Raw genomic sequence first — 27,840 nt, 5'->3', positions numbered from 1 at the left:
TTTGTGGGTTATCACATCGAACATGTAAAATCCCATATATTTGTCATGTTCGATTGCTGCCAGAGCGTCCCAATCATTTGTTGGGTTGTATTCCCTAGTACAATTTTCAGATCGACACTTCAGAAAGGCCTCATGTGACCGCAATGAACCATATCTAAACTATCTCCTTTAAATAAATGAAAGATTATTATTTTCTCGTGCTGCTCTTCATGGGACAGATTAGCTTCCATCTCCGACACCCCCCCCCCCCCCCCCCCCCCCCCGCTCAACACTTCAAAGCCTACCGAAAACTACCGAAAAATCTGAAACTCCTACCGAAAACTACCGATAAAATTTTGATGCACCTACCGAAAACCGCAAAAATAATCTGGCCACTCTGGCTGCTGCGTACGTGCGTGTGTGTGTGTGTACGTATCAAAACATCGCGCAATCGTTTTGACGTTTGCTAGACGATGTACAACAGTTCAAAATAACCGTTATGGCGATGTTTCAGCAGTTGCGATACCGATAGTTCAAATGTTTCGGAAGCGTTTTAACGATTTAAAAAAAAACGAGGAGAAAGTGGTTATTGTACAAAATGAATGTTCCAATCTTGCCTTTATTTCCTTCAACAACGCTTCTCATTTCTTTCATTCGTCAACTATTCGAGCAATAACATCGGGCTTCTGGGGGGGGGGACTCAAGTACAAAATGGAAAATGTAACGAACGCATACAAAACATGCTCAGCGCTTTGAGGAGCCATTGAATAGCACATAGGCCGTTCCTTCCGCACAGTCCATTCTAACACAGACCTCCCTATGCGTTCGATGCAATGCTAGCATTTGAAGAGTAGAATTGAATTAGTAAATGGATTAGTAATGTGTGTGTGTGTTTTTTTTTTTTTTTGCAAGCGCAGAACGATTCATGCGCAATCGGTTACATCGTTTGCTCACTGGTACTATAAACATGGTTCAATCTTAAACGTAACATTACTCCATTTATGGCAAATATTATGCAAACGGGAAGGACGAAGGACGTAGAGAAAAGCGCGTACCTGTTTCATCTTCGTGTTTCTATAATTTTCATAACTCTCACACCCACAGTTTAAGCCTACATAATATAGTTTTGATAATTTTGATTATAAATTTTGAATTCCTGTCCCAAAAATGTAATTAAAAAAATAACTTTATAAATATAACATGAAGCATATCATCATCGGCCAAAGGCGTTTTTCGAAAGAACAATAGCCAAAAAGGATGAAACGTACCGCCGGTAACACTGGGGGAAAGAAAAAACATTATCATGCTTATCATGCTTAATGTGTTTATGTGTGTATGTTTTTATACGTTCGTCGCTTGCTCTCTATACAGTTATATATCGTCATGTTGGTTGCGTTTGGGATTATGGCGCTATGCGGTTCTATTCCGTGTTTCTTTGTCTCTTAAGTTTACAAAAAATCGATCGCATCTACACTGCTAAATGGCGTTAATTATCCACGACCAACTACAGCATATCGCGCTGGATAAGTAAACCGGGGTTGAGTTTTCGTTTTTGAGTTCGTGTTACCACGTCGCAACTAGCTATACTAGTAGTCTAATCTACTTCCTATACTAGATTGTTTGTTTGTATCCTAACACGAATCTATCAGTTTATCAGTTTCACGATTTCCGCTAACGCTCGTTCGTAACAGCAAAAACACGTTTGCAGGGAGAGAGGAGGAGGGGGTAGGAATTAGTATGATTGCGCTTTCTGCTAAGCGATCGTTCGTAACATGCATCATATATCTATGTATGCGTGTGTGTATATATATGTATATATGATTTTTTTATGTATGTAAATAAATAACGCATCTTCTCGAACAGATCAACACACACATATGCGCGCTAACTCACACACACACAAACATACATACACGTCTCTATCTAAAGTAGCTAATGGCGCGAAACAAAACCGGTAACACGCGTCACCACACCACCACGTGTCTACTACTACCACTATAATTGCCATAGTAGCGTCGCACGCCAATTTCACTATCATTATTATCATCATTATCATTATTGCCTTCAGCACACTAACTAACGGCCGGGACGCCCCAACTTCCGGGATGGACGCTGCATTCTTCTTCGTCGCAGCATAAAACTGGCATTGGTCGGAAAATAAGGGAAATCCGCACGAGGAACAAACCTCCTTTACCGCCTTCCCTTTCACTTGAAATCCTTTAGTAAGCGCATCGCATTGCTCGTCCCTGGCGGAGTGTTAAAAAATGTGTCCAAAAACATAAAGCTAGCCAGCAAAACGCTGCGTGTGCTTGCGCAAAACCGGAACTGCAAGATGCAAATTGCAAATAGAAAAGAGTGGACGGCATACGGTAAGATATACGGCCGGATGTGTGGAGTATTTGCTAAAGGGAAGGGCAGCAAAACAATCGATTGACTAACGGGGATGATGGGGGTGGGGTGTGACCACAATGGTCCGCACCACAGCGCGTGCGGCACGTTCTTACTTGGCCGCCTTCACTTTGGTGGCACTGGAGGTAGTTGGGCGCATGAAGCCGCTGGTACGTCGGCCGGTCACCGCCGCCTGATGCTGTCCGGTGACCGACTGACGCCCGGAGGCTGGCGTGGGACTTACACCACCACCACCACCACCAGTGCCCGAACCGGTCAGGCTGCCGCTGCTGGTCGACTTCCCGCTGCCCGGGGGTAACCGGCCAGTCGACGTCGAGCCGTGCAGCTGGTTCTCCTTGGCCGCCATCGCCGACTTGGCCGGCGGTTTGCGCACAACGGTCGCGCTCGGACCGATGCTCGAGCCGCTGGAGCTGCTGCGACTGGCCGGTGCCCCTCGGTGCGCGATGTTGCCCGAGGTAGCGGTGCCGAGCGGTCGTTTCGAGGGCGAACTGTTGGCCGAAAGCGTGGACGTCGCGGTCGTAGAGAGCGGAGTGAATGTCTTGGTGTAGATGGTGCTGCTGCCGGCAGGGCCGGTGCGCACCGGTGGCGGCACTTTGCGGACGGTATTGGTCGACACGGCACTGCTCAGGGACGAGCGGGACGAGCGCAGGCTGGTGCGCGAGTTGCTGCGCTCGACGTCCTGCGCCTGGCGGGCGATCGGTCGCAGCAGGCTCGGCGCCGACCCGTCCACGCTGGTAGTCGACCCGGTGGCGCTCCTTCGCATCGAGGCCGTGCGGCGGGGCAAGAGATTCTTGGACGCTGGCGCCGGACTGCCAGCGCTGGGCGGTGCACGCAGCGACCGGCTACGCTCCAGCCCCGTGCTGCCGTTCTTCACCATCAGCAGGCTGGCCATGCTCGGGCTGCCGGTGCGGCTCGTCTTCAGGTTGGTGGCGGGTGGTTTGGCCGGCGAGCCGGTCACCGCCACGACCCGTTTGCTCTTCGTGTCGGACCCGTAGTCGTTGCAGGACGACACACTGTCCTTGCCCTGGGAGGGTGTGTCCGAGACGAGGCTTTGCGTTTCCTCGAAACCCTCGTCGTTGAGTTCGTGCGTTACGGGCGCACCCTTCACGTGGTGGTGCTGCTGCTGCTGGTGAATGTCCTTCGTGGGGCTCCAGGTGCGTTCGGGCGTTGGGGACTTCAGGCTGCGGATCGCTTCCCGCACGTCCTCCTGGCTGATGCGGCTGATCGTGCGCCCGACCTTGCTCGCCCGATTGAGGACGGTTTCGGCGTGCGAGCGGGGCGATTCCCGCCCCGTCAGCGACCCGGACCCGATCGTTTTGCCGGCGTCGGTCGAGGATTTCAGCTTGTCCTGCCAACGCTTCAGGCGCTGCTCCTGCTCGTGCTTTGTGGTGTCTTTGCTGGCGGGCAGGGGCGGCCCATTGCCGGCCGCCAGCAGTGGACTCTGTGCCGCACTGTCGGGCAGGGAGTCCGGCGATGGCGACGCGGTAGTTGCCGTCGTAGTGGTAGTTTCGTTGCCACTGCCCGTCCCAGATGCGCCCAGATCGATCGGGCGCTTGAAGCGGCGCGTACGGCGGGCCGAGGAGAACCGATCGAACTGACCGTCGCCGAGCACTTCCGCGCCGGTACCGTCGCCGGCCAGCGACGAACCCTTGCCCGAATCCGTCGCCGTCAGCGGATCCTTCGCGTCGTTCGGATGGTGCAACCGGCGGCAGGAACCACCACCCGTGGCGGCAGTGCTCGACCCGCCCGTCGCCGTGCCCATGCCTCCCACGTTGCGCCGGATCGATGGCGGTGTCTCGATGTTGTCCGAATCAATCTCGATCTTGTTGTTGGTGGACTCGTCGTACACGTGGTGTGCTCGGCGAGTGCGTCGGGGCGGTGGCGCCACAGCCGCAGTCGAGGAGGGCGATGTACTGGTATCGCCACCCCCAGCGACCGCCAGCTCCGAGCCGGAGATGGTGCTGGCCGTGCTGGACGATATGGTGGAGGGCGTGCCGGCAGAAGCGCCATGTTGCTGCTGCTTTTCTGCTGCCGGCTGTCGTATGTAGATCGACTGCTTGTGCTCCTCCCCGCCCGTCTCTCGTTTGCCACCGACCGCGGAAGGTGGCGAACTGTCCGACGGTGTGGTCGCCTGCGGATTGTCCGAACCGCGCCGGATGTAGATCTGCAACCGATCGGACGGTGGCCGCTCGCCCAACGACTGGATGATGTTTTTGCGCTTGTCCTCCTCGAGGATGGACTGCAGGTTGGAGCTCGGGTTGGGACCTTCGCGGGAACGCTGCCGGCGGTAGCGCTGGTTCGCCAGGTCGTCCGCACTGTCCACGCTGCTGGCGGTGTTTAGGACGGATTTGCGCCACGTCGACTTGTCCGCATCCGGTGAGGCCGCACCTAAGGCGAGAAAAGAAAACGAGTTTTCAATACTATGCCGTCTTCCGTAAGGCTTCACCGTCAACAGCCACCTACCTGTCAAGGCCTCTATCGTACCGACGACATCCGTCTGCTCGAGGGACGTCCCCGGGCGCCAGTTCGGATAGACCCGCTTGTACGTCATCGGCCCACCGAACAGCTGCTGCTGCTGGTCGGCGGAGCCGGTGGATGCTGTGGGTGAACCGGCGGCGGCGGCAGCTGCCGGTCGGTCCTGAACGCCCGCCGCCCCCATTCGCGGGCCGGGCGTCGGTTCGGGCGACATTACCGTCGGCGGTTTCTCCTCCGGCAGCGGGTCCAGCTTGCTGCCCCGGTCGCTCTCGTTGTCCGTTTCGTAGGAGCGCCGGTTGGCGGCGACCCGCTTCAGCTTCTTCTTGTAGTCGTCGTTCTGCCGCTCGTCCTGCTCGTTCGCCTGCAGCCAGGATTCGATCTTTTGCCGCCATTCTCTGGAAATTCTGAACAGTGTAAGAAAAACCGCGACCGTACGGCGATCGAGAGACGAAAGACCGATCCCCCGGGGTCCCGGGTTGCAAAGCGGTGTCAATCAGCGGGTACGTGTAAAAGCGTAATGTGTATGCGCATAAGACATAATGACACGCGAGAGGAACATCCGTGTTCTCTCCGTGAGTTCGTGAGTTAGCACAAGGTGGATGAAAGAGTTAGCACGGGAGGGAGCGGGGGGATAGGCAAACACAGAAAAGCAGAGCAGCACAGGACACGGGACATACAGGGATTGATGGTGTGCATACCTTGGTTTGTGTTCTTCCACCGCGAGCGGCTTCGATTCGGCCAGCGGCGAAGGCGAGCTCGGTCGTTCCCGGTCCGCACCGAACTGGACGTTCAGCAGGTCCGGCCGCTTCTTGCTGCCGCTGCCCGAGCGGGCCCGACGCGCCCACGACCGGTCCAGGCTGCCGTACGCGGCCGACTTGCGCTCCCGGTTGCTGCTCTCGTGCCCGGACGAGCGCAGAAAGTCCATGAGATTGCCTTCGTCCTCCTCCGACAGTACGCGGCTGCGGCGTCTTCGCAGGCTGCCGTTCGGCGTGATGTCCGGCGAGGCACACTCATCCCGCAGCAGCAGCGCGTCGCCATTACTGTTGAACGACCCGAGACGCCGCCGGGACATTGCTGGGCTGTAGCGCAGATCGTACTGCGAGGCATCCAGCAGCAGGCTACCCTCCGAATCGGACACGGGCGTTCCGGGTTGATTCGCTGCAGCAAGAGAAATAGTCGGTATAATAGGAAGCAACAAGACATTTTCCCCTCCCTGCTTCAGATGCCTTACATTGCCTTCTTCGAAGCGTTTCCTCCCGCTGCTTCCTGCGTATCAGCGCTTGCTCTTCCTGCACCCGGCGCTTCTCGTTGTCCTTCACCGCGTGCTGGAACTTTTCGCTAAAGTTGTGGAAAATCTTGAAACATTCCTCCATCTTGAACGTGCCCATATCCTCGCAGAAGAACTCGGCCAGCTGGAGGCGCATCGCTTCCAGCTGCTTCAGCGCTCGCTGCAGCATTATAACGTCCTGCTCCGCTGCCTGCAAACCAAAGCCAAAACGAAATGCGACTCATTAGTGCGTCCGAGAGCGACTTCAACAGAGGCCTTCGCGCGTGCTCTTACGCTCAGGAACTCCTCCATCTGGAACTTGATGTCTTCCTCCGTCTTCGGCAGCTCGATCTGTTTCTTGATCTTTTTGATGCGATTGTCGATCGCGTTCACCTCGTTGCTGATCTGCTCGACAGTGGTTCTGGAAGTAGGTGTGGGAAGTGAGCATACAACACAGTGAGTAGTGTCCTTTTTGGAAGCATTTGGGTTTCGCTTCCCCTTACTTGGTCGCATTTTCCAGCATCGTAAGCTGGCCGGGGAACTCCAGCAGCGCGGAATTCTTCTTCTCCGCCTGCAGTGCGACGAAGTGGATCAGGTTCATGCCCGGCTTGTTCGCGCGGATGTCGGTCAGCTTCTGCAACGAGGACAGCTTCACGCCAGCCGCATTGCCCGCGTACCCGCCCGAGTTGAGGAAGTTCCCGGCAACCACGACCATGTACAGCACCTCCTGGAGCGCCTTGTTGTTCATCAGATCTGTATTGTGAAGGAGCAGAATGGTAAAGCGGGTTGTTGTCCACTTGGGGAGTAGTAGATCCAATCAGCAGATCGCCTACCTTCACCAGCATAAAGCATGGCGTGTATGTTTGGCTCCAGATACATCAGATTCGCCTTGAACTCTTCCTTCAGCAGCATGCTTTCGATTCTTAACTTGTAACTGCAAACAAACGGGAGGCGAAAGTCGTCAGCTACTATGCACCGACTCCAACTTCAACATACCCACCCCCAATACTCACTTAGGCACTTGTACCAGCTGCAGCAGAAACTTCTCCGCATTGCCCAGCCTGTTGTTGTCGCCGTCGAACGCGCGCAGCATCTCCAGCTCGTCTACCTCGGGCAGCAGCTTCAGCAGGCCGCGCAGCTTCTCCGCCCCGATGTCCTCGTGCTCGCCATTCCTTATCAGCTGTATGATGTCCTCGTTCGTCGTGCGGAACTGCTTCAGGAAGATGTTCACGTTCAGGCTGCGCTTCCCATCCAGCAGCGTGATTTCGTTTTCCTTTCTCGATTTGCGCGCATCGGGCATATCGGTACCGTTGCTCGCACCACCACCACCACCGCCTTCGCCGCCGTTCGCCGCCCCACGATGGCCGAGCTTGGGCGAACCGTGCATCTGCGTCTGCAGACAGAACAGTCCCTCCATCTCGTCCCAGTTCAGGTCGGCCATCGGGCTGTCCTGGTGCGAGTCGGCCACGATCGACCAGATGTTCTGCTTGCCCAGCACCCGCTGGGGCGGTATCTTGTTCCAGTTGATCGTCTTCATCTTGGCGCGCGGCACGGGCGTTTCCTGCTGCGGCAGCGGCTTCACGATCACGATCTGCTCGTCCGGCGTTTTCGAGCGGGCGAGCGACCCGTTCGCATTCGGCTGCGCAGAGAGCAGGTGCGGGGCGGGCGGGGCCGGCGGTGCCGGTGGTGCCGGTGGCCCCCCGGCCATCGGTGGCGGGGGTGGGGGCGGCGCACGACCAAGCGGTGGCGGAGGTGGAGGCGGTGGAGCGGGACCGCCACCACCACCGGGCGGTGGTGGAGGGGGCGGGGCCGCAGCGCACTGGGGCGGTGGTGGCGGCGCCGGCGCCGGCACCGGATTGAAGGAGGTGGCGCTGGGCGACGGCTGCAGCGAGCTGCCGATCGAGGGGCGGCGAGCGGGACCGCCGCTCAGGTCGCCCCGGCAGTGCGGGCAGGTGAAGAACTTCTGCACGCTCGGCGCACGGAGCAGGCGGGCGGACGCTTCCTTGTCCTCGAGCAGGGTCGCCCGGTGCACGAGCGTCTCCGCCGTGTCCCAGACGATGTCGCTGATCTGCTCCTTCGGGTCAATCTGCAGCAGGTGCTGAAGTATGCTTAGAAATGGCGTTGCTTGCGGTGTGCCGGCGACCTGTGGCAGACGGGGGCAGAAGGTGAAGGTGAAGTGATGAAAAAAAATGTGCCACAAATTTCTTCACACAAAGAACGAATCCCCCATGCATTCTAAACGAAGCAAACAGTGACATTCAGCATGGGTTGACCTTGTCCGCTCGAACGGGGCGAAACACAAAAGCGACACTACGAAGAGCAGTGCCACAGCACTAATGACACTTTAATATTCCATCCGCAGCAGCAGCAGCAGCAGCACTAATGAAAGTGAATCCCTCCTCTATCCAGAGAGCACTGTGGCACTGCTGCACACTGTGAACCTTCCTTCTGCAGTCAAGCGCAGCGGGGCCCGAGAACAGAACTAATGTAAAATTCATCCCAATTGGGCCGAGCTTTGCAAAATCCCTCCTCCCCGTATGATGGGGTAGTGTTGTACTGTTGCGGAAACGCAGCCCAAAGGATTAGCTCCACCTACCTGTGCTAGGATTGCATTGAAGACATCAAGATGCGAGTTCAGATCGATCCCGTCTGGCACCTGGAGGCTCTGGGATACGTCGCATTCCTGCTGCTCGTCGAACACCTCTAGCTGGGAGGCAATGTCGGGAACGCTGCTGGCCGTGCGCCTGTAAACACGCGTGAAACGGAAGAAGGGTAAGCACAAAAGCACACCGGGAGGGAGATAGCAGGACGATGGGAGCCGAAAGGTCAAAGGGCAGTCATAGCCCCACACACTTCCATTTACCACAAATCACGCAATTTTAGTTCTCAACTGTTGGCGAGTCGCACGCCGAGGCTGGACAGCTTCCGACGGCACAGTTCGCTCAGCTCCTGGACGATATTCATTCGGATCACGACAGACCGGGGTTGTGGTGTTGAGGAGTTGCCAGAACGATCCTGCCTCACAGCACAGCACAATCGGGGGTCCCCTTCTACTTCTACTTGAGACGCGGAGTGTAGGGCAGAACGACGCTAAGCGATAGAGAGTGAGTGCGTGTGCGAATTGCTGACTGTGTGTAACACGGCACACAGTAGCAGCAGCAACGAAAGCTGTGTGTACAGCCACAGTTCAGTGGCAGTTCAGCCAGAACCAACGAAAAAAAACACACACACAGAGAGGCAAAAACGCTATCACCGGATGGGTTGAAGCACAATCAATTCGCCACAAACTACTACACACACGCTCGCTCTCTCTCTATTTCGAGGTGCTACCGAACTGTCATAATTCGTTGGCGTTTTTGCTGGTGTGCGCTGTGTGTTGCTTTAGCTTAAAGCCTTCCCTTCCGCGATGGGCGAACTGTTTCTTTTTTTTTTTATTATTGTTAGACCGAATAGGACCAAAATAGCACACGCAAACTGTAACACGCAACACAACACGAAGGAAACGGTGAGGACGCGTGCGTTGGGGCAGTGAGCGAGGAAAAGGATCTGTTCCGTATTCTGCTTGCTGGGGATAGTTGGGCCGGCAGAGAGAGAGAGAGAGAGAGGATGGGGGAGCAGCGAGTGGAGTTTTGGGAGGAAGCAAACTAAGACCGGTGCCGCAGTCCGAGGTTTTTTTGAAATATTAGCGGGGTTGCACTACTCCGGGTTGCTGCACTACTGGCACGCGACTGAGTCCCTCACCCGGCCCGAGTGGTGTGTGCGAGATCGGAAAAGCCGCAGCGGCGAAACAAACCTACAAGCGCCCGAAACACCCGAAGCAGCACCCGGTGTGGTCTCTTTCTTTTGCTGGCCGTTTTTGGCCGAGCGCGCTGGAGTAACGTTATTAAAGGAAGGTTCGGTACGCGTTGGCTATTATGGTGCTCCACGTCCTTACAGCCGCTGTGTAATGGAAATCTACTTTGCTCTACAGAAATGTATCGTGGCCATTGTGGCCGTCTAAAAGAGCAAAGGACGGCAGGCACATTCTTTCTAACTTCAATCGGTAGTTCCGGTTACAAGCGAAAAACATCTGATTGTGTCCTGACTGTGTGTGTGTGTGTGAGCGATCGGATGCGTTTCGGCCGCTCATCGGTAGCACGGAAAGCCAATCTTCGTGTGTAATAAAAGCTCGCCGAGGGGGCGAAACGTCCGCATCGACCACGGCCGGTGGTGATGGTGGCGGCTGCGAGCTCTACCGTCACCGCGTGTTCCGCGAACATTCGCTCGAGCACGTGTTGCTGACACATGCGCACCACGACGAGTCTCGCGTGCCATTTCTCTCTCGCGTGCTTTTCGCGCTGCAAGTTCACCGAGAGCTATCATGCTTTTTTTAGTGATACTCTCACTCACTCTCTCACGCACTCACTGAACGGACGTCTAATCTGTGTCGCACGAGTGCGGCATACCGCTTGCACCGGTACCGAACGAACGATGAGCTTTGACTACTTCCCATCACCGGCGTGTCTCATCGAACAGGTGATTCGGACGGCCACACCACCGGTATGGAAAGCACCAAACCTGTGCTCTTGTTCGTAGACATCGTGTATCTTTTACCCAAGCACCACGTGCTGTTGCTGCTGGCGTACCACGCGTCTCGATGCACCAAAGGAACAGGAGGAAGAGAGAGAGAGAGAGAGAGAGAGAGAGAGAGAGAGAGAGAGAGAGAGAGAGAGAGAGAGAGAGAGAGAGAGAGAGAGAGAGAGAGAGAGAGAGAGAGAGAGAGAGAGAGAGAGAGAGAGAGGAACACAAGATACAGGTTGAAGTGCTTTTTTGTTGCTCCTCCAACACGAACGATTGCTAATTTATCTTTAGCTTTCTTGTTTATACACCCGTCCACACACGACCAGCAACCCTGACCCAATCATCTCACTCTTTGGCTCGATATTGTGTCAAGATCGTAGTTTCTTCCTCTAGTTGCAAGAAACGTTCGTCCAATACTCCCTCATCGAAGGTTCACCTCCCTCGCTGGAAAGGTTTTAACAAACGATAAACAATAACAACGCACGTTATCGGAGGGTGGAACCAAGAAAAAAAAAACACGATGCACACGTTTTACACGACGTGACGAAAGCAGGGAACAATCACCCACCCCTCTCACTGGGATGTCATTGTGCTGATGTTTTGAGGTTTGTTGCGTTCTTATCGTAACACACGCACACACAAGGTACAACGTCTCTCGATATCTGGTAAGTTGTCTGTGCACGACGCAGATATGTTCTGGTCTAAAGGCGCCATACTGTGGCGAGCAAGCTGCAAGATACATACCCTGGAGTTAGCAATGGACCTCCCCGAGGTAAGGTGGTTTGCTCCAAAGATCAATCTCAGAGCAAGACACAGGCGGCACACGCGACACTGAGAAGGTATGATTGATGGCTGAGTGCACCAAGTTGGGGAGTTCCTTGGTTGAAGGGGTTTTTCCTCTTCCAAGAAGATTACACAGTCAGCTGAATCCGCGTAATATTGAGGGCTATTTACAGAGTTAGTCACAGCGTTCACTTGCCCGTCACTCGCCACGGCCACTTTTCAGGTTTGTGTGTCGTCGTCACTTCAACCCCCCCGTTTTCCGGCTCGCATATCAATCACTCACGCACTTCCCTTATCGAAAGGTCGCGGTTAATCGAACCCGCTGGGACGTGCCTAGTCCGGGTGGGCTAGGGTGCGAGATATGTTCACAACACTTCCCTATTTCCATCCGCCGCAACATCACGTAAAGATTCTACAACGCCTCCACATCCACTGTGATTATCAAGCGGCACGACGATAAAGTAATTTAAACCGATTAACGCTCCTTTTAAACACTTCCTCCCGATCAATCAGTGAACCGCGCAATACAGTCACGGATCCGAGATCCACCGTAAAACGATACACTAAGGCAACATGAAGAGAAGTCTTTCCGCTACGGGCACACTCGACAGATCCTGGCGGTTTTATGAGCACCAATCCATAAAATTCGATTATCTTCGATCACTCGGATCCGTTCACCTGTGTTCACGCCGATCTCTTTTGGAGCCGCCGCGCAAAAAGAGGTTATTGTGGGTGGTTGGGAGTGGCAGCCAAAAGCAAAAATAAGGATGATTCTTTTACGACCTTCTTATCTATTCGCGTCCACACTGAGTAAAATGGGTCATAAAGCAATTATTGCCAGGAGTGCGTCTTGGAGCAAACGCTTCCAGAGTGGTTTGATGATGAGTGTCTGCTACCTTAACCCCCCTGCTCCACAACAGTGTCCTGCGAGCCAACAGCTTCTCCAAGAGCATCTACACTTACCTTAAATTATTTAATACTGGTATTAGGTTTAATCCTGCAACAAAAAAAATAAATAAGAAAACAATGCATTAATCCAACGAGTTTAGATGACCGTAATCCATTTGTCGCTAAAAGAAAGGAACAATCAATCAATTGATTAAGACAACTACAGCAGCGCGATTCGAATGGGTTGCACTTTTTGTTTCGGGACTTCACGGTACACACGACCCCTATTCTTCACCACTCTCACTCTCTCTCACCCACCTTCCACAAACTCCTCGATGGTTCCTTGCGTCTCCTTCTCGTGCTCCAAGGACGACAGTTCCTGCTCGGAGTTAAAAAATACATCGTTCACCATAATGCGCGGACTGCTGACGCAACTGGCGTCGCCGGGCGGGGCCCTAAACCCCCCCAAACCCTGCGATTGCAACATGACGGCCATTGCTCAGTGTGCGGATCCGGGCAACATAACGCTCTCACGTCAAATCACGCTCAAGTGTACACACCAACTGCTGTCGAGGGGGCTACGCTTAGAGAGCAGAACCATTGCAACCCGTAGCCCACCCCCCAAAAAAAAGAAAAAAGAAGAGGAAACACACACACTCATGTTGCTGCTGCAAATCTTATCTATCCTGATGATGGTCGATAACGGTGTACGCGTTCGCATCAAGCGCGGTGAGCATGAGGCGAGGTCGAGATTTGGATGGACGTGTCTCATCTTCCATCCATGGGGCCCGGTTACCCCTTTCTGCCTGCTACATAATCTACAGTTATCAACAGTCACCACCACACCTACCGTGTGCGAGGCCCGATTACACATTATTTCTGTATTTCTCAACTCAAAGTTGACTTTCTTCTTTTTTATATACATATAGCGCTTTATCCACTGGAGCTCATCGTCGATTTTGAAGATATCGGGTCTCTTATCGGTAGCGGATGGCATACAGAGATTGGACTCGCTGCAGAGGCCGAAGCCTGATGCGACCGCTAGGTGTCTGTTGATCAGGGCATGGCACAATTGAACCACGATAACAACAATCACATCACACCGACACAACACCGTCGTACAAGCGACAACGATGGCGATGACGGCGACAATCGTTCCGCGACGTCCTCGACAAGGTCGCGTACGCTGCAATTATGCGCAGAGCGTTCCTAGTGACAGACAGTGGGCGGTGTGGTAGGTGTCCAAAGAGGAGGAGTGCCGCATAGGCAGTAACAGGCAGGTTTCGGGGCTGCTATTGCTCACCGTCAGATAAGCGATGTTTTGTTTACTAAAAGGTAGTATGACGGTGGACCGCCAAGACAAGCGAACGTTTGCTGGAAACTACGTTCGGCTAGTCTTTTTTTCACAGGAAAAGGTGTCTAATCCTATTCTGTTTTTTTTTTTATTAGAAACCAATTTCAACCGATTGAACAGCAATAACATCGGGAAACCAATGTGAGGAATGTAAGCTAAATAGCTGTTTTTGGGTTGCAGTTTCGTGTAACACATATCAATTACCATCGTGAGCTTACCGCACCGGTAGAAGGTGCGAAGCAGGTGAACCACCAGCACCACCACCACCACCATCGACAAGACAAGGCATGTTGAGTTGAAATTGGGATTTGTTAATCCGACACTGTCAGACCCTAACCGGCGCACAGTATAATCCGTAAGTGACAAGCACAAATTTATCGTACTCCATTATTTTCTGATCTTGGCGAGCAGCGTACCCCCAAAAGGAGGGAAGGGTAAACGCGGTAAAGATACAGGGGGACCCCCTTGTACACGAGAGACATCGACATTGATTCGTGGCGGACCAATGTATCAATTGCAAACCATGGCCGTCAGCTTCCACCCGGTTCGCTGGGGTTTGCCCACCGGTGACACCGGCGACAGCAATTACCCCCGAGAAAAGAACTGTTACCCAGCAGTTTCGGGGGACCACATTCTAGCCACCCGAGCGTCACGGCACAAGTGTTTGCAGCTGTCCCATGGGCCGGTTTTCACTCGGTGGCTATCACTTGTTGCGGTCACCTGCCAACATCGATACAGTGTTACGGTTAGATATCGCATAGCTCACCGGGTGCAGCAATGCGGCGTGTCCAGAGGATTACGATCAATTTATCTTCAATCCTTCGCCGCGGGGAGGGAGGGCCGTTGGTTTGCCAGTTTTTGGTCTGGGCTGTGTCTCAGACACGCAAACGTGAAATGTATTTAACAGAACATGTATGCCGCCCCCCACATGGAACGTATGGTACCTTGGTATGGCACGCAAAACGAGTTCGGGTGACACGTATTACATGTGCTACAGCTTCCTTGTATGGTGTTAAAAGAAGGCAAGAATGCAAAGAACCTCCAGAATATCTAATTGAAAACCATTTATGAGACGCGTTTGGTATACCAGATCTTGTGGGCATATACATATATTACTTCGATTATGATTGATTGGAGTTGCCTCTTTTCAAAAACTATACTGCTTGAATTCTTCCCTCTCTGCCCTTTTTGGAAGGTGACTGGCCATATGCTTTGCACAGGTCTTTCCAGACGTGCCTGCCATACGCAAACGAACGCGCTTTTTACATAAGGATTTCGCTGCCGCGGCGGCCACAAAAGACACACTTACCGATAAACTCGTTGCGCATGCGTATCCGATCCTTGAGCGAACCGGCCGAAATGATCACGCAGTTGACGAACGCCAGCAGCGCGATCTGGTACTCGATCGCCGTCGCCTTGTCCAGCTCGGACACGACCAGATGCAGCCGATATCGCTCACCCTTAATGCTCTGCGGGGAAGAGGACAACGAAGACAGATAGTACACGATCAGATGGGGGATACCACCGACTAATGTCCACACTTACGCAGCTTACAACGGAGCCAACTTACTTTGTAGTGTTCCAGCGTTTCGATCGCACGCTTGTACCCGTTCGCGCTGAACGCACACAGCGTGGACAGCAGCTCGAAGATTTGCTTCTTAACCGTGACATTGTTGGTGTCCAGCGCCAGGCCCAGCTTGTTCACGTAGTCGTTGTTCTCGATGATGTACTCCAGTCCGATGCGGGCATCCATTTTCGGGCCGGGCGGGTGGTGGCGGTTGACTCGATCGGCTCGCAAAACTCTGCCAAGAAAGGGAAGCGAAAAAAAAGGGAATCCGTTAAAATGCCAGTGCCAGTACGAGAGAGGACGGTAGCATAAGGTTCTAGTTTAATTAGATTTCTTCCAAGCCTTTCATATGGTGGTTGTCACATTAGACGCATGTGGTTTTTTCCTCGCGTTAGCACGCAACACTCTAGCCCACTCGGTGGTCCAATAAATTAGGACCCCTGATCCCCCCCCCCTCCGCATCCGGCTAGGGTTCTCCAACTCCAACAACAACAACAACAAAAAAGAAACCCTTTCCTAGCCCAACATCATCCCTTTTCGGTTGCGTGTTTGTTCTATTGCCGTTGCGTGATCTTCGCCTGCTCGGCGACCCGGCCACGTGCAGTGTAACGCACCCGTTTCGCGCGAAAGCATGGACGCCAGTGTAGCATAAATGACCACAAGAGCGTACCGCCGCACACCAAGTCGCACAAGTCAATGGGCCCGATAGATAAATCATCGTAAAGCATTGGGCCCCACGCGCATGCTGCCGTCCGTTTCGTTTACCCGCACACACAAGCGCAAGGAAGGGTCTTTTGCACTGTACGCGTCACGCAAAAAAGGGCCCCCGATGGGGTTGGGTGGGGCTTTTTGGTGCTGGCTGTTGTTGTTGTTTTCGTACCACTCACGCAGACTTGCGCGAAGGGGGACGGGTAAAGTGTGTGAGTGCGCCTGGTGTTGTTTGTTTTTGCACCCTTTCAAACACACACTATCGGGAGACACACTTGACATCGATTTTAAATATCGATCGTTAGCGATGGGGCAAATGTAGGACTAGAAGCGTTACAGTATTGCCACGCCATTTGCTGGTAGCATAGTTCGTCCAATTTGTGTGTTTGGGGCAGCAAATTCCACGCAAGAATGCGGCGCGTCATGATGCGGTTTGCGCGCGGAATTCGCGCACGTAGCACGCCGGGAAACGCTGTTTTAATTTTACTAATTTAATAGAAAGATCAATCCTTTTATCAGCGTGGACATTGCCTAAGCCAGTGATAAACTTTGTGTGCGATTCTGCAGTCAGGTGGGGGAAAGGGGCACATTCCGAATGTGTCTCCGATAACTTACTCAATCAGTGCTGCTCGCTCGTGAGAAGCTTTAAGCGAGATTTGCGCAGAGTTGGGCAGATAAACGTGTATTGAATTGAAACCCGTCAGTGTGTGAGGACAAAATGCGTTTCACGTTAGATGTTACCTGCTTACGATAACCAGCAACAAAAAGTGCGATAAGAATCCATCTACTTTTTACTGTTTGCACGTACGCAAATGGGTGCATACGTCACCGGGAGTAAAATCCACCCGGTAGACAAACAGACGGCAGCGACTGCACCCCGAAAAATGAGGGCGAAAGGGCCCAGCAAGATAAAAAAAAAACAAATCTTTCCTGCTTCAAGACGTTCCGTTTGAAGTTGCAAGCAGTTGATCAAACGCTTTGACGACATGCTGTCTCGGCACGGAGCAGCCCAACATCTCACCGGATGTCTTCGATTGCTCCCGCCGGTTTTGGCGTTAACAAGCCACAGTCTAGACTGTCTAGACCGTCGACCGAAGGGGCCGAGGGGTGTGCATATTGGCCCACCATAATTAAATTGACACCAGGAAGTGAGAGACGAAACTCTGAGGCGCAGCGCTTTAAGTGGAACCAGATGGCACGACGGGAGAGATGACCATCAGCACCAACAAGCAACCACTGTCACTTGATCGTGGGTCACGGTTAGTCGGGGGGGGGGGGGGGCAAGATTCGTCCATTCGGGTGCGACTGATGGAAGTGTGTGGGTACGGACAATTTCGGATGTTGAAACAGCTGCTGGGGGTGTTCGTTGTGGTGCCCTTCAATCAAGATACTTGACTCGGCGGTAAATTAGAATAAGGTCCAGCGGATACACATTCCGGCTACTGGAGTTCTGTCAGCAGGTCATCTAAATCGGCCCAAGAACATTGTTGTTGGTGGTGGCCAGTGGGGCGTGACAACAATATGATTTGGCGTGCAAGATAAACAAAGCGTTTAAGTGGCTCGACACAAATATTGAGAACAGACGACCTCCTGGATCCTGGCCATTTGAGTGTTGCGTTTCTCCACAAGATGCTTTGATCTCTCGAAGATCCATTTTCCATCCGGCCTTGTAAAGTGGACCCTCCGGACTGTAACGGCTGTAACAAACTTCTCCACCGGCTGCTGCAACCCATCACACACCGTTGATCTTCAAAACCCACGTTCGATACCTGCGGGCGTGCGCGACGGCCACGCGGCGCGATGCATTCAACCGGAGGCGCCTCTATTGCAGGAGGAGGAGGAGGAGGAGGAGGGGTAGTGTGGGGGCTAGAGTTTTTGCGTTTTCGCTCCAGCTGAGTAGTGATCGGTCCCTCGGTCTCTCTTTCTCGTGGATCTCGCGAGAAGGCGTACTGCCGCAGACTCGCCTCAAACCCCGCGGGGGCTGGCATCGTCATCACCACCCCAGGTCCGGCCAGCGATCGCACAGTGAAGGTGCCGCGTAGGTGTTAAAGCGAATCGTTTAACAAAATAAACACATTACTCACTCACATCCAGCAGCAGCAGCAGCCGTCGGTTGGAACACCACGGAACGACCACCGGATGAACCAGCAAACGGGAAGAGGAGAGAGAGAGAGAAGGGTGAAATAGTAATGGCATTTGGAGTGCCGTGCCATGGATCCCTTTCCGGGCGCACGCATCCCCCGTCCGCCCGCCAGTTGCTCAATCGATCGCATCCACCCCGCGCGAGTAGGAAGCCCCGGACCCGTTGCAGAACGGCAGAACACAAGTGCACCAATGAGCACGAATAATACAATGCCGCCGATCGCACGTGCGCGCCGCCCCACGACCAATGGAAGGAGCGAACACGCGATCATTACACGGCCAGGTTTTCATGGTTACATTTCGTAATACATCTTTGTGCGAGAAGCAGCAATCCCGGGTGTGGATGGTGCGCCGCCAGTTGGTAAGGGTCAGAGCAATTGTCTCAGCCCTCTCCGGGTTGACGAAGCCTCATCGCGGGGAGCTTCGGTGCCGCTTAATTCCACAAACACGAGATTCAAATTTATGCATTAATGGACGAATTTCCTATGAGCAATGCGAACGTTGTCCCTCCGGGAACGGGGGAGATTCGTTGTGGTTCTATTTCTCACTTTGTTCCCCTTGCAAATGTCCCCCGAGAGTGGACGACGCTGGTCTCTCTGACGGGGCTCTCTGCTTTGTTCCACAACACACAGGGGCAATCACAACCGTAGGATGTTGGATTGATTTATTCTCGCTCCCTTCGCGCTGGGCGGGAATCGAACGCAACTGATCGATCGAGCGATTGCAATGGCGCACGTGGTGTGAAGGACGAATGAAATTTCCTAACCCTCTGCTGATCGCGCGCGGCACACAGGCGACGCAAAAGGCAACGGGTACTCCGATCTGTGTGTTTATGGTGCCGCCGCTGGACATTGTGTACAGATTGCTCACCACACATAGGAATAGGAAAAATGGCAAAGAGGTTCAGCTGGTTTGTTGCGATTGTGTTGCTGTTTGAAGTGTTAGATCCCTCCCTTCTTCCTGACGACAGATTTGGCAAATGTGTGGCGGCAACGTGTGGTTCTAAAAACGCGACAGAGTGTGTGGATTGAGTTGTCTTGTGAAGATATTTTAAGAGCCCCGGACAGTTTCATTCTTTTTTTGGAGCCGAATTTTGGGTTGCGGAACAAGATGGAAACAGGTTGTCTGGCGACACCTTTTTACAAACAAGACGCGTTAATCATGTTTAGCAGTACGGTTTTGGGAGACTAAGTCTCCCATGTCCCTAATGAAAATATCGTGTTATCGCCGTTGCAAAAAAAAACTGACGCTTCGTACGATCTTTCTAATGCCGGATCGTCTGGAAATTAGCTGCTAACGATCTTCTTAATACCCCCATCCTTAACCTTGCTTTGTTCGAAGGCCTTCTTTAACTGCAAGCTGCCTGCCATTGTTACCAGCGCACAAAGGTGAAAGATGTAATTTTGAGCAGCAAACATAAAAAAGAACCTCTCCACAAGAGCGCGCTCTACCAAGGCACAAGTGGATAATAATGGGTCTCTCGCGACTGGCTCATAGATCACCGAACCGCGCGGGGCCCCATTGCACAGGTCTGCTAATAGGTGCGCGTTAATTGCTAGCTTACGTGCTAGGGAATGTCCTGTGCCCACATGCCCACCCGGCTCACTGCCGGTCGTAGGATGGGCCACGCGCAGTATCTTCTCCGCCGCGCGCGTCGTTCAAGCTCCAAACAAGCCCGGGTAAGTGCGTGGGTGCATACCGCTTACCTGCCTTCAAAGCGTCCAAAATGCGACGACTTCCCTCCTCCCCCCCCCCCTCCACTCCCGCGCCATTCTCGCTGGGCTGGCGCGTAATTCAATGGACAGAGTCAAGGTCAAGATCGTGCTGTGAGCGCCTGCGCGTATCGCAAGGCAACGGAAACAACTGGGCAGGTACCGCAGCAGCAGCATCAACCACAGCAACAGCAACAAAAATCATGTCACTTCGATTACGGTAATAAATTCGTGATCATTTCATTAATGAAACGTTCGAGCGGACGGGAAGAACGGACGCCACTCTCGAAACGGAAACGATCGGAACCGGCATTGTCCGGACAGTTCTAGTCCCGCAAGCTGCCCGTTTTGTGGTCGATCGATGTTTTGATCGACAGGAGGTAACTCAATACCGACGCTACCACCTGCAGTCTCTGTGTGTGTGCGTGTGATTGCCAGCCCGTGGACACTGGTTGACCGCAGCCTACGGAAATGTCCCAGTGGGACCGTAGCCGGTACCGTGGGGGGGGCATGGGGTGGTTTTTTTAGAGCTACAATTGCCATTGTTCCTGCTTCACGTTGATCGCTTAATCGGTGCCGTTTGTCACACCGCGTGCGGAAGGTGGAATAATCGCGATAATGCGCCATAATTCCACCGTGTTGCCGTAGATGGTTAAAAGGACCAGCAACGATCGCGGTTCGAACTCGCTCGCGTGTGTGCTTGTTTATTTGGCAACAAGTGAGGGACACAATAATTATTCTTCCCATGCCATGGGGGGATATGTACATTTTTGTTTGTCGAAAAGCGTGTTAAAGGTATTGCCCAACATTATTCAAAAATAGTTGTTCGTTTTTGTTTGCAAACAACGGCAACACATCGCTATGCTGTCAGGGTTTATGTTTTAAAATCAGAAGATAGTAAATTCACTACCAAGGCATGGCAGCCGAGGAGTGATACAAGAAACGATTGAAGTAAGAACGGTGGTGGCCGCGTAACTCGATACATTTTACTTCAATTTCTCTCGATTAACGCCGCACAGTCTCGGCACTGGAAGGGCAACCGTACTCCACATCATCGTGTGACCTCGCGCGGGGTGTGTCCGGGTGCAGTGTACAGTGTGTAGTAACGAGCCGACCAGGGTGACAAGATGACAGGATGCTGCGAAACACACACACACGCGCGGATGAACGGGGGCGCAGCATTTTCTCTCGCTCGACGCGCAACGGATGAGCCGCGGCAAGAAGAACCCGGCCGAGAACGGTCCGTCGCCGGACACGGTGCAGGGGCGGAAACTAAGATCAAATGAATTGGTCTATAAAATTAACGATTAATCGAAGATTGATGCCCACAGCAGACACTGTCTGGCTCTGACTCTGACTTGGGAGAGTAGTGCGATGATGCATGATGACAAGTGTGACGGGAGGCTCTTTTTTCCAGCGCGCAACAGTGTGTGGGGAGTTGAATCATTTACAATATAAGGGAGATTACTTTGAACTATGTACAGATGATTGTTGCAGAATGCTGCCAACTAAACAACATTATAATTACGTTCCTATTAATGCGCACAATTAGTAGTAAATTATCAATGTTTTAATCACATTTCATCACACATTCTCCGCCAAACAGGCGCAAGGGAGGAAAGATTAGTGAAGCAAAAATCGACCACCCAATGATTATTTACTTCTTAAGAGGGAGACTGATCTTATTAAAAGCGGTCTGGCGGGTCTCTCCAATAAAACCAAAGCAGCGAGAAGAAGAAATTGTGCTGGCCAACCTGTCGTCGGCATTTTTTGTTCCACATTTTATTTGCAATTTGTTTGATGCGTGCCGCCAGCCGGTGCATAATTTCCTTACGCCATCCCTCCTCCGGCCGCCAACCGTGCACTGGTGTGTGATTAAACTCAAGTGCGTAATACCGGTGCAACCTAAATGTCGGATAAGTGGTTCTATTAGCGCGGTAACAAGCCCCCTGCACGGAAGTGGCCACCGTCACAACCGTGGCTTGTGTCGCTTCGCTCACCACCACCATCAACACCACCAGTCATAGGTTCACCCGGGCCGAGCGTTACGAGCACCGCGTGTAAATATGCACCGCGAACAAAACCCTTGCGCGATTACAACGCGCGAAACGTTTTAATCAACTGTTTGGATTTCAATTAGTTGAGTCGAGGGCAAACAACAAGCGAGAGCCTGCGGGGCTGTTGGTCGTACTACTGCCGCACAGCGGTCAGCCTTTGGTCGAGCGAAAAAGGGAAGTCCGTCCTTTCGCCCGAAGAAGAAGCGTGGCTGCAACTGTGCAAACAAACTTACGCAAAACTTACGCTACACGCCGCACAAACTCAATGGCATCGAAGTCGAATCGGTGTCGTTAAGCATGTGGTTAAATAGGATTTAGGACACTGTTTTTAGCCTCTCCCGCTTGAAACCTGCCGCTTCATCCCGTGCCAAAGTGTCATAACGCCGTTGTCCACCAACACGTTGTGACCTCTCCTCACGCGCGCTGTGGCATACTTGAAACATTCCTCAAACACGGTTTCGTGAGAAGTTGTGACAAATTTGTTCGATTAATTATATTTCCAACGGCAGCAGCCGGTGTCGGCACCGATTCATGGTCGCATTCCTGCCGGGAGCTCGCAGTCGTATATCTCGCCCCAACATCAATGTTTGGCGGGACGTATCTCGTTATCCCGGTTAACTGGTAACTGCACCATGCACCATACCTCGAACCTGGTGTGAACCTCAAACGGTGGCATGCAAATATATCTGACAAGCTCACCTCGTCAGCCCAGCTGAGACACAAACACACACCGGAGGGGAGTTGCGATCGCGATGCAATTACTGCGCAATTTGTACACGAGAACCGCCCGATATTTCAACCCCGGCCCCTTGGGTCGATCAAGTTCCTGCACACCGGGACAGAGCCTATGTCTCATGCCCATAGGGTCAACGGAGTTTCCCACCGTAACTACAAAAAAATGAGCGTAGAATGTTTACACCAAAATGGAATTTACGCTGGCAGCACTTTGAACGGGGCGCGATCGATAGAATTTTGCCAATCATTAGTCTTCAACGACGACATGCACCGTAGAGTTCTAGCGGGGATCGTGCGTACGTGTATAATTACGGTCCGATTAGGTGCAGAAAAGGGAATTTCCATCGAATGGTTGGTGTGAAGGACTTGGGCACTCTCGGCGGTGGAATTTTCCAACTCGGCACCTACTGCCAGTAGATACAATGTGCGATAGCACGATCACTGCAACTGCGTCGTAACGTTTACTCGCTATCAATCAAAGAGATATTAGTCGAACTAATGTCAACTTGACATCTTTGACCGGAGCGCAAACGCGATTAGAATGCTAACGATCTTTTAATAATAACGCTCGCTTCTCAAACTTTGTTCAACATCGAAATAAGTTTCAGAAGTTTATGTTTTAGATGCCGTTTAGTGTTACAGCAACTGCAAGCCGTCCAGCGCGCCCATACCGTGTGCTCCCTTTCCATATGCACCACCACCCAGGGAACGGGGTCAGCTACTGCCGGGGGGTCAGACTGGCATTTGCACCATGTACGTATGCAAATCGCATTTCGTGCGGGAGCCCCGCCCCCCGCCATCGATCTGATCCACCTTCGCACGGTTGCTAACTAAAACCATTACGAAAGATGCGTTCGCTCTTTCGCCACGCGATGCGCGATTGTCTTTCGCATCCCTGCTTCTCGTTTAGGACCGCCACCGCATTGTTGTTGTTGTTGTTATGGTTCGCTATGACTTCCGGCAGGTATGCAGGTCGGCCAAGATGCCAGGGCAGAAATCGGCCAAACAAACAAACCTGGCTCCCGGGGGCCCACTGCCCCACGAGCGAGTGCATCGAGATGTAAATCGATCACTTTCACCGGTCACGCGCGTTAGCCAGCCACATGTGCGCATTCCAGCCGCCTTCCTCTGGGCAGTTGAATCAACATACACACACACACAGCAAACAGTCAACCATAAAGCACACGTAGTCGGGACTCACGAGCCAGCCACTCACCGTTGCGTACACGCTAACGCGAGTAGACTGGGGTAGATCGCTCCATTTTGACAACTGCTGATTATTTGCGTAGCGTCGAATCGTTTGAAAGTGGTGCGAGCTAATCAGGCAAGTTTTTGCACGGTGGCGTTGCGCACACGTGAGGAGGAGGAGGTGTGCGAACACTCCATTGTTAAACGGACACTTAGTGTGGTCCCTCTCTTGGTCCCACAGGCCGTGACATAATATAGCGCACGCCGTGCAAACCATTAACGAACCGCGGAACGAAAATAGGGCTTTACCTTGCCAAGGGATTGGTTGGCCCGGAGTCCGGCAGGCTTTGGGTTAGTGTGCGGCAAGTCATGTGGAATATGGGGCTCGAGAGCAGCTGTCAAGTGTCTGGTACGGCTGCGGACAGCTGATAGAAAGGAGCAGCACCAGGCAGTGTGGTAATAATGCACTTCAATCAAGGAATGGCGCGAAGGTGTATCCCAGTCGAGCGGAGATTACTTACTGCTCCAATAACTCTCCAGCACATGGGTAAACTTTAGAGCAACTTCAATAAAATGATAATACAATAATGGACAGTGGACATAAAAAGAAACCTCATCCTAAGCACATCCATTCGATAGAGTTAACCGATCATCGATCATGGCAGCTGATCAGCGGAAGATCATCATACTACACTCTTAATAACTCACTCGACGCGCACCTCGTTTGATACGCCTGCGCCAAAACTGGTGTATCGATGCATCATTCGACATGTACGCACGCAGCTGCCCATCCGCAGATGTAGCCGACGACGACGATGATACATCCGCCGCCACCCGCACACATATCATCCGACACGAAATGGCTTCTGATGACCTTCGGCGACATCTACACACAGATATCTCCACGCAGCAAATGGTGACTGGTGGTAATGTTGTAATCTGAACCCTCGCGCGCGTTGATCGTGCTCCCATGCGGCGGCCCACTATGCGTTGGTTTGTTGCTTCACTTACACCACAACCCGGTACGACCTCCGGCGGCGCCTGGTACCGCGGATCGGACTGTCGCGTGAATAATCCCTGCGGGCGACACCACTGTAATGGTCATCAGCGCACATTAACCTACAAAATAAAAGCTAAATCCGCGCGTCCGTTACCGCCGAGTCATCTTTATAACTCACCCAATAGCTCTATTCCATTCGCATAGACGAAGCGTGCAAGCCCCCCCGGGGAAGGAACATCAATTGCCGCGAGGTGTGAAACCTCCGAGCGGCGCAGTTCGCCGAGGGCACTTTTGCTTTCGTTCGATGCGTCTCCGAGAGAACACACGATGCCACAAGATATGTGGAATAGATGAGTGATTAAGATAAGCAGTGGATAGCGTTAAGCTGCGGTTCGGAACATGACACCGTAGGCTTGGCACACCCCATCCCATACCATGAGGATGGGCCTGCAGCTCTCTGCACTGTGAAATGTGGCCTGGTGTGGACTCCAAAATGACGCCCACAGAGATGACGCACACACGGTTTGAGGCAGCTGTGACGTGACGAAAATGTCAATTCCAGTGAGCGAGTCCGAAATGAGGTGCCCAACCACATCAAGCTTCACGGAATAGTGTGCCTAGGCCAACTTGGCCAGCCTTTACTCTCAAACGAACGTTAATTGAATTGGTTAGATACGATCGATAGCCTACCCAGTGGCAGATATCATCTCCAACCCGCTTCTACTGGTTCACGTTCTAGCCGAAACTCCCACGATCGATTGCTAGCAAAAACTGTGGTAGTCTTGGGAAGAGTTGGTCAAGAACTTCAACACGGACGGGTGATTAATCATACGCCTGCTACAACTCCCAGCCGATCGTGCCGTTCGATGACCCCCACAGCGACGCAGTAACTGCTGTCAAATTACTGAAAATCAATATTTTGTCTATCGACCCGTCACAACCGGCGTTGACGGACGTCCTGGCATAGCGCATACTAGATGTGTAATTAACAGCAACCACCTGCCCCTTATTAGGACTGCTTAAGATTGCGCTGTTTGACAGCTCGTGTCGATGGTACCAAGAACAGTGTTTCCTTTATTTTCCAAGACACAGCCAAACGGTACAACAGCGCTCTCTGGCACGCGGTGCCTTAATTTGGTGCGGCAAAACGCATATCCACCGGGCGCGCCAAATCAACCGCCAGCAAACTTCCAGCATCTTGACCATTTCGTGGCCGTTTCCAAATGAGGAAGCAGTGTGTGTGGATTCCAGTGACAAAACCGGAACAACGGGCCGCACAGAATAATGCACCATCGGCGTACGGAGCAACTCTCCAGCAAGGCTCCACACTGTCTCAGGGATTGTCACGAGCGCGAAAGACACCAACCCGCGATGTGGACTGTGTGATAGTAGCGTAAAAAGGCGGGAGTAAGACGGGTGGGCAAGATTTCACCTGTCAAATTTGTTGCCGGGCAAAACGCATAGCGCACGATCGCTGCTCCCGCCGTACGTACGGTTGGCATTTGTTTGTTGGTTCGGGTAGGTTGCGGGCCGTGCATCATTATGCAAACCAGACCACGGGCAGAACCCGGGCGTTCCTTTCCGCCTATCGGTGTACGCGCAGGTCCTGCCATAGGGGTGTGCCGCAGCCTGCATTGCTCGGGTAGATCCGATCGGGAAGATAGATCACTTTCTTCCTTCGCCACGGCGCGGGACCGATGACGGGGATGTGTTTGGGTTCCCACCCTGCACGGCACGCGTTTAAGGTTGGTCGCGCGCAATCGCGGGACCGACGGGAGAGAGAAAGTTTCATTGAGTGGCAACCGTGTGTGTGTATGTGTGTCTTTGTGGGACTAACTTTGTGGTGTGTTGGCTGCATCCTTCCCGAGTACAATTGGTGGAACATACAGAAACAAAAGGAAGCCCAAACAAAGCCCATACAACAGAGAGCGACTGGAGCAAGATACACATTCCAATTGCTATCGCTTTCTTCGAGCAGCAGCAGCAGCTGCACCCAAAGGCTGAAGGGCGGTGGTGGTGTTGCACAGTAAATAAAACGAAAAACATGCTAAAACATCGACGCCCTTTCTTCGCCACCGTCACCACCACCGTGTGCGAACGTAGCTTGATTTATGCGATACTAGCCAGGAAGCATATGTGGGAAGCAAACCGGGGCTGTAATACGACTTGAGGCTCTAGTTGAGGCTCTCCCACTGGAGTGCCCTCGTTTCGGAATGCTCACGCCGTTTCAGGGTTTCCATTCGTAACAATTTTGATGCTCGAACAGAGTGTGTGTGTGTATTGTGGGATGCATATTTCGGATGGATGATCGTTACGGTGATAAGCAAATGGGAAACCAAATTCCCCATCCCGCAGCCAAACATCAGTTCGTTTGCCCTATATAGAGGTCCTAGGTTTCGCAGACAAGACGAGCGCATCGTTAGTGGTGGTCGCCCGTTTCCGAGATGGCCCAAGGCGCAGAGTCCAGCATGATGATGGTAGAAGAACATTCCTTTTGCCTTAAAAGCTGGGTGGCAGCATTGTAAAAAAAACGAAAATAAAACAAAACTTTCAATTTTTATCTTCGAATTCGATATTGTGGCCGATTGCAGCTTGCAATTGCTTTTGTGTCTTTGATTATAGTTTTCATCTTTGACCAACAATACTGCTAACAGAAGAGACTTGTGAGCCTATTTGTTCTGAAATGCTTCTTTAAATTTGTAAAAAAAAGTTTTATACAATACAATATTGAAATTCCATGAAAGAAAAGCTTATCACAGACGGCTCCTAATATTAATTTCTAATGACACGTTCCCATTCCGTAAACGACAACCGCTTAATAAGGGCGAATGCAGCCTGAAGAAGATAATCGCTAAACACCTGAAACCAGTCCAGTCGAGCAACCTTAAACTGACGTCATGCAAATTTGCTGGTACACCACCAGCAACCGTATGCATCACACACCCTTAAGGATGGAATTCTTCCAAAGCAAGCGCAATTGATTGATGACCAAATCGAGCGTATCCGGCGCCGAAGC

General features: G+C 52.5%; 1 protein-coding gene across 3 annotated transcripts in view; it reads right to left on the bottom strand.

Annotated features, from left to right (window-relative positions):
- Nucleotides 1-565: 565 nt before the first annotated feature.
- LOC1281209 (uncharacterized) overlaps nucleotides 566-27,840 on the bottom strand; it is a 53,253-nt gene continuing 25,978 nt past the window's right edge. Inside the window, exons 3-14 of one of the 3 annotated variants that reach the window (XM_061646329.1) lie at nucleotides 15,286-15,517; nucleotides 15,025-15,184; nucleotides 12,437-12,470; nucleotides 8,727-8,874; nucleotides 7,144-8,273; nucleotides 6,964-7,064; nucleotides 6,634-6,883; nucleotides 6,425-6,551; nucleotides 6,095-6,341; nucleotides 5,562-6,021; nucleotides 4,852-5,267; nucleotides 566-4,776 (exon numbers count right to left, since the gene is read on the bottom strand). In XM_061646329.1, coding sequence (XP_061502313.1) covers nucleotides 2,480-4,776; nucleotides 4,852-5,267; nucleotides 5,562-6,021; nucleotides 6,095-6,341; nucleotides 6,425-6,551; nucleotides 6,634-6,883; nucleotides 6,964-7,064; nucleotides 7,144-8,273; nucleotides 8,727-8,874; nucleotides 12,437-12,470; nucleotides 15,025-15,184; nucleotides 15,286-15,468 — 5,553 coding nt within the window. In that variant the 5' untranslated portion in view covers nucleotides 15,469-15,517 and the 3' untranslated portion in view covers nucleotides 566-2,479. Of the gene's footprint in view, nucleotides 4,777-4,851; nucleotides 5,268-5,561; nucleotides 6,022-6,094; nucleotides 6,342-6,424; nucleotides 6,552-6,633; nucleotides 6,884-6,963; nucleotides 7,065-7,143; nucleotides 8,274-8,726; nucleotides 8,875-12,436; nucleotides 12,471-12,679; nucleotides 12,926-15,024; nucleotides 15,185-15,285; nucleotides 15,518-27,840 lie in introns of those variants that run through there. The other 2 variants (XM_061646330.1, XM_061646331.1) reach the window with 2 other exon arrangements.

Source organism: Anopheles gambiae, chromosome 2 (genome assembly GCF_943734735.2).
Source record: "Anopheles gambiae chromosome 2, idAnoGambNW_F1_1, whole genome shotgun sequence".
In the NCBI taxonomy this organism is placed as follows: Eukaryota; Metazoa; Arthropoda; class Insecta; order Diptera; family Culicidae; genus Anopheles; species Anopheles gambiae.
The sequence above is the reverse complement of the archived record's forward strand: the minus strand, read 5'-3'. Positions and strand labels throughout refer to the sequence as shown.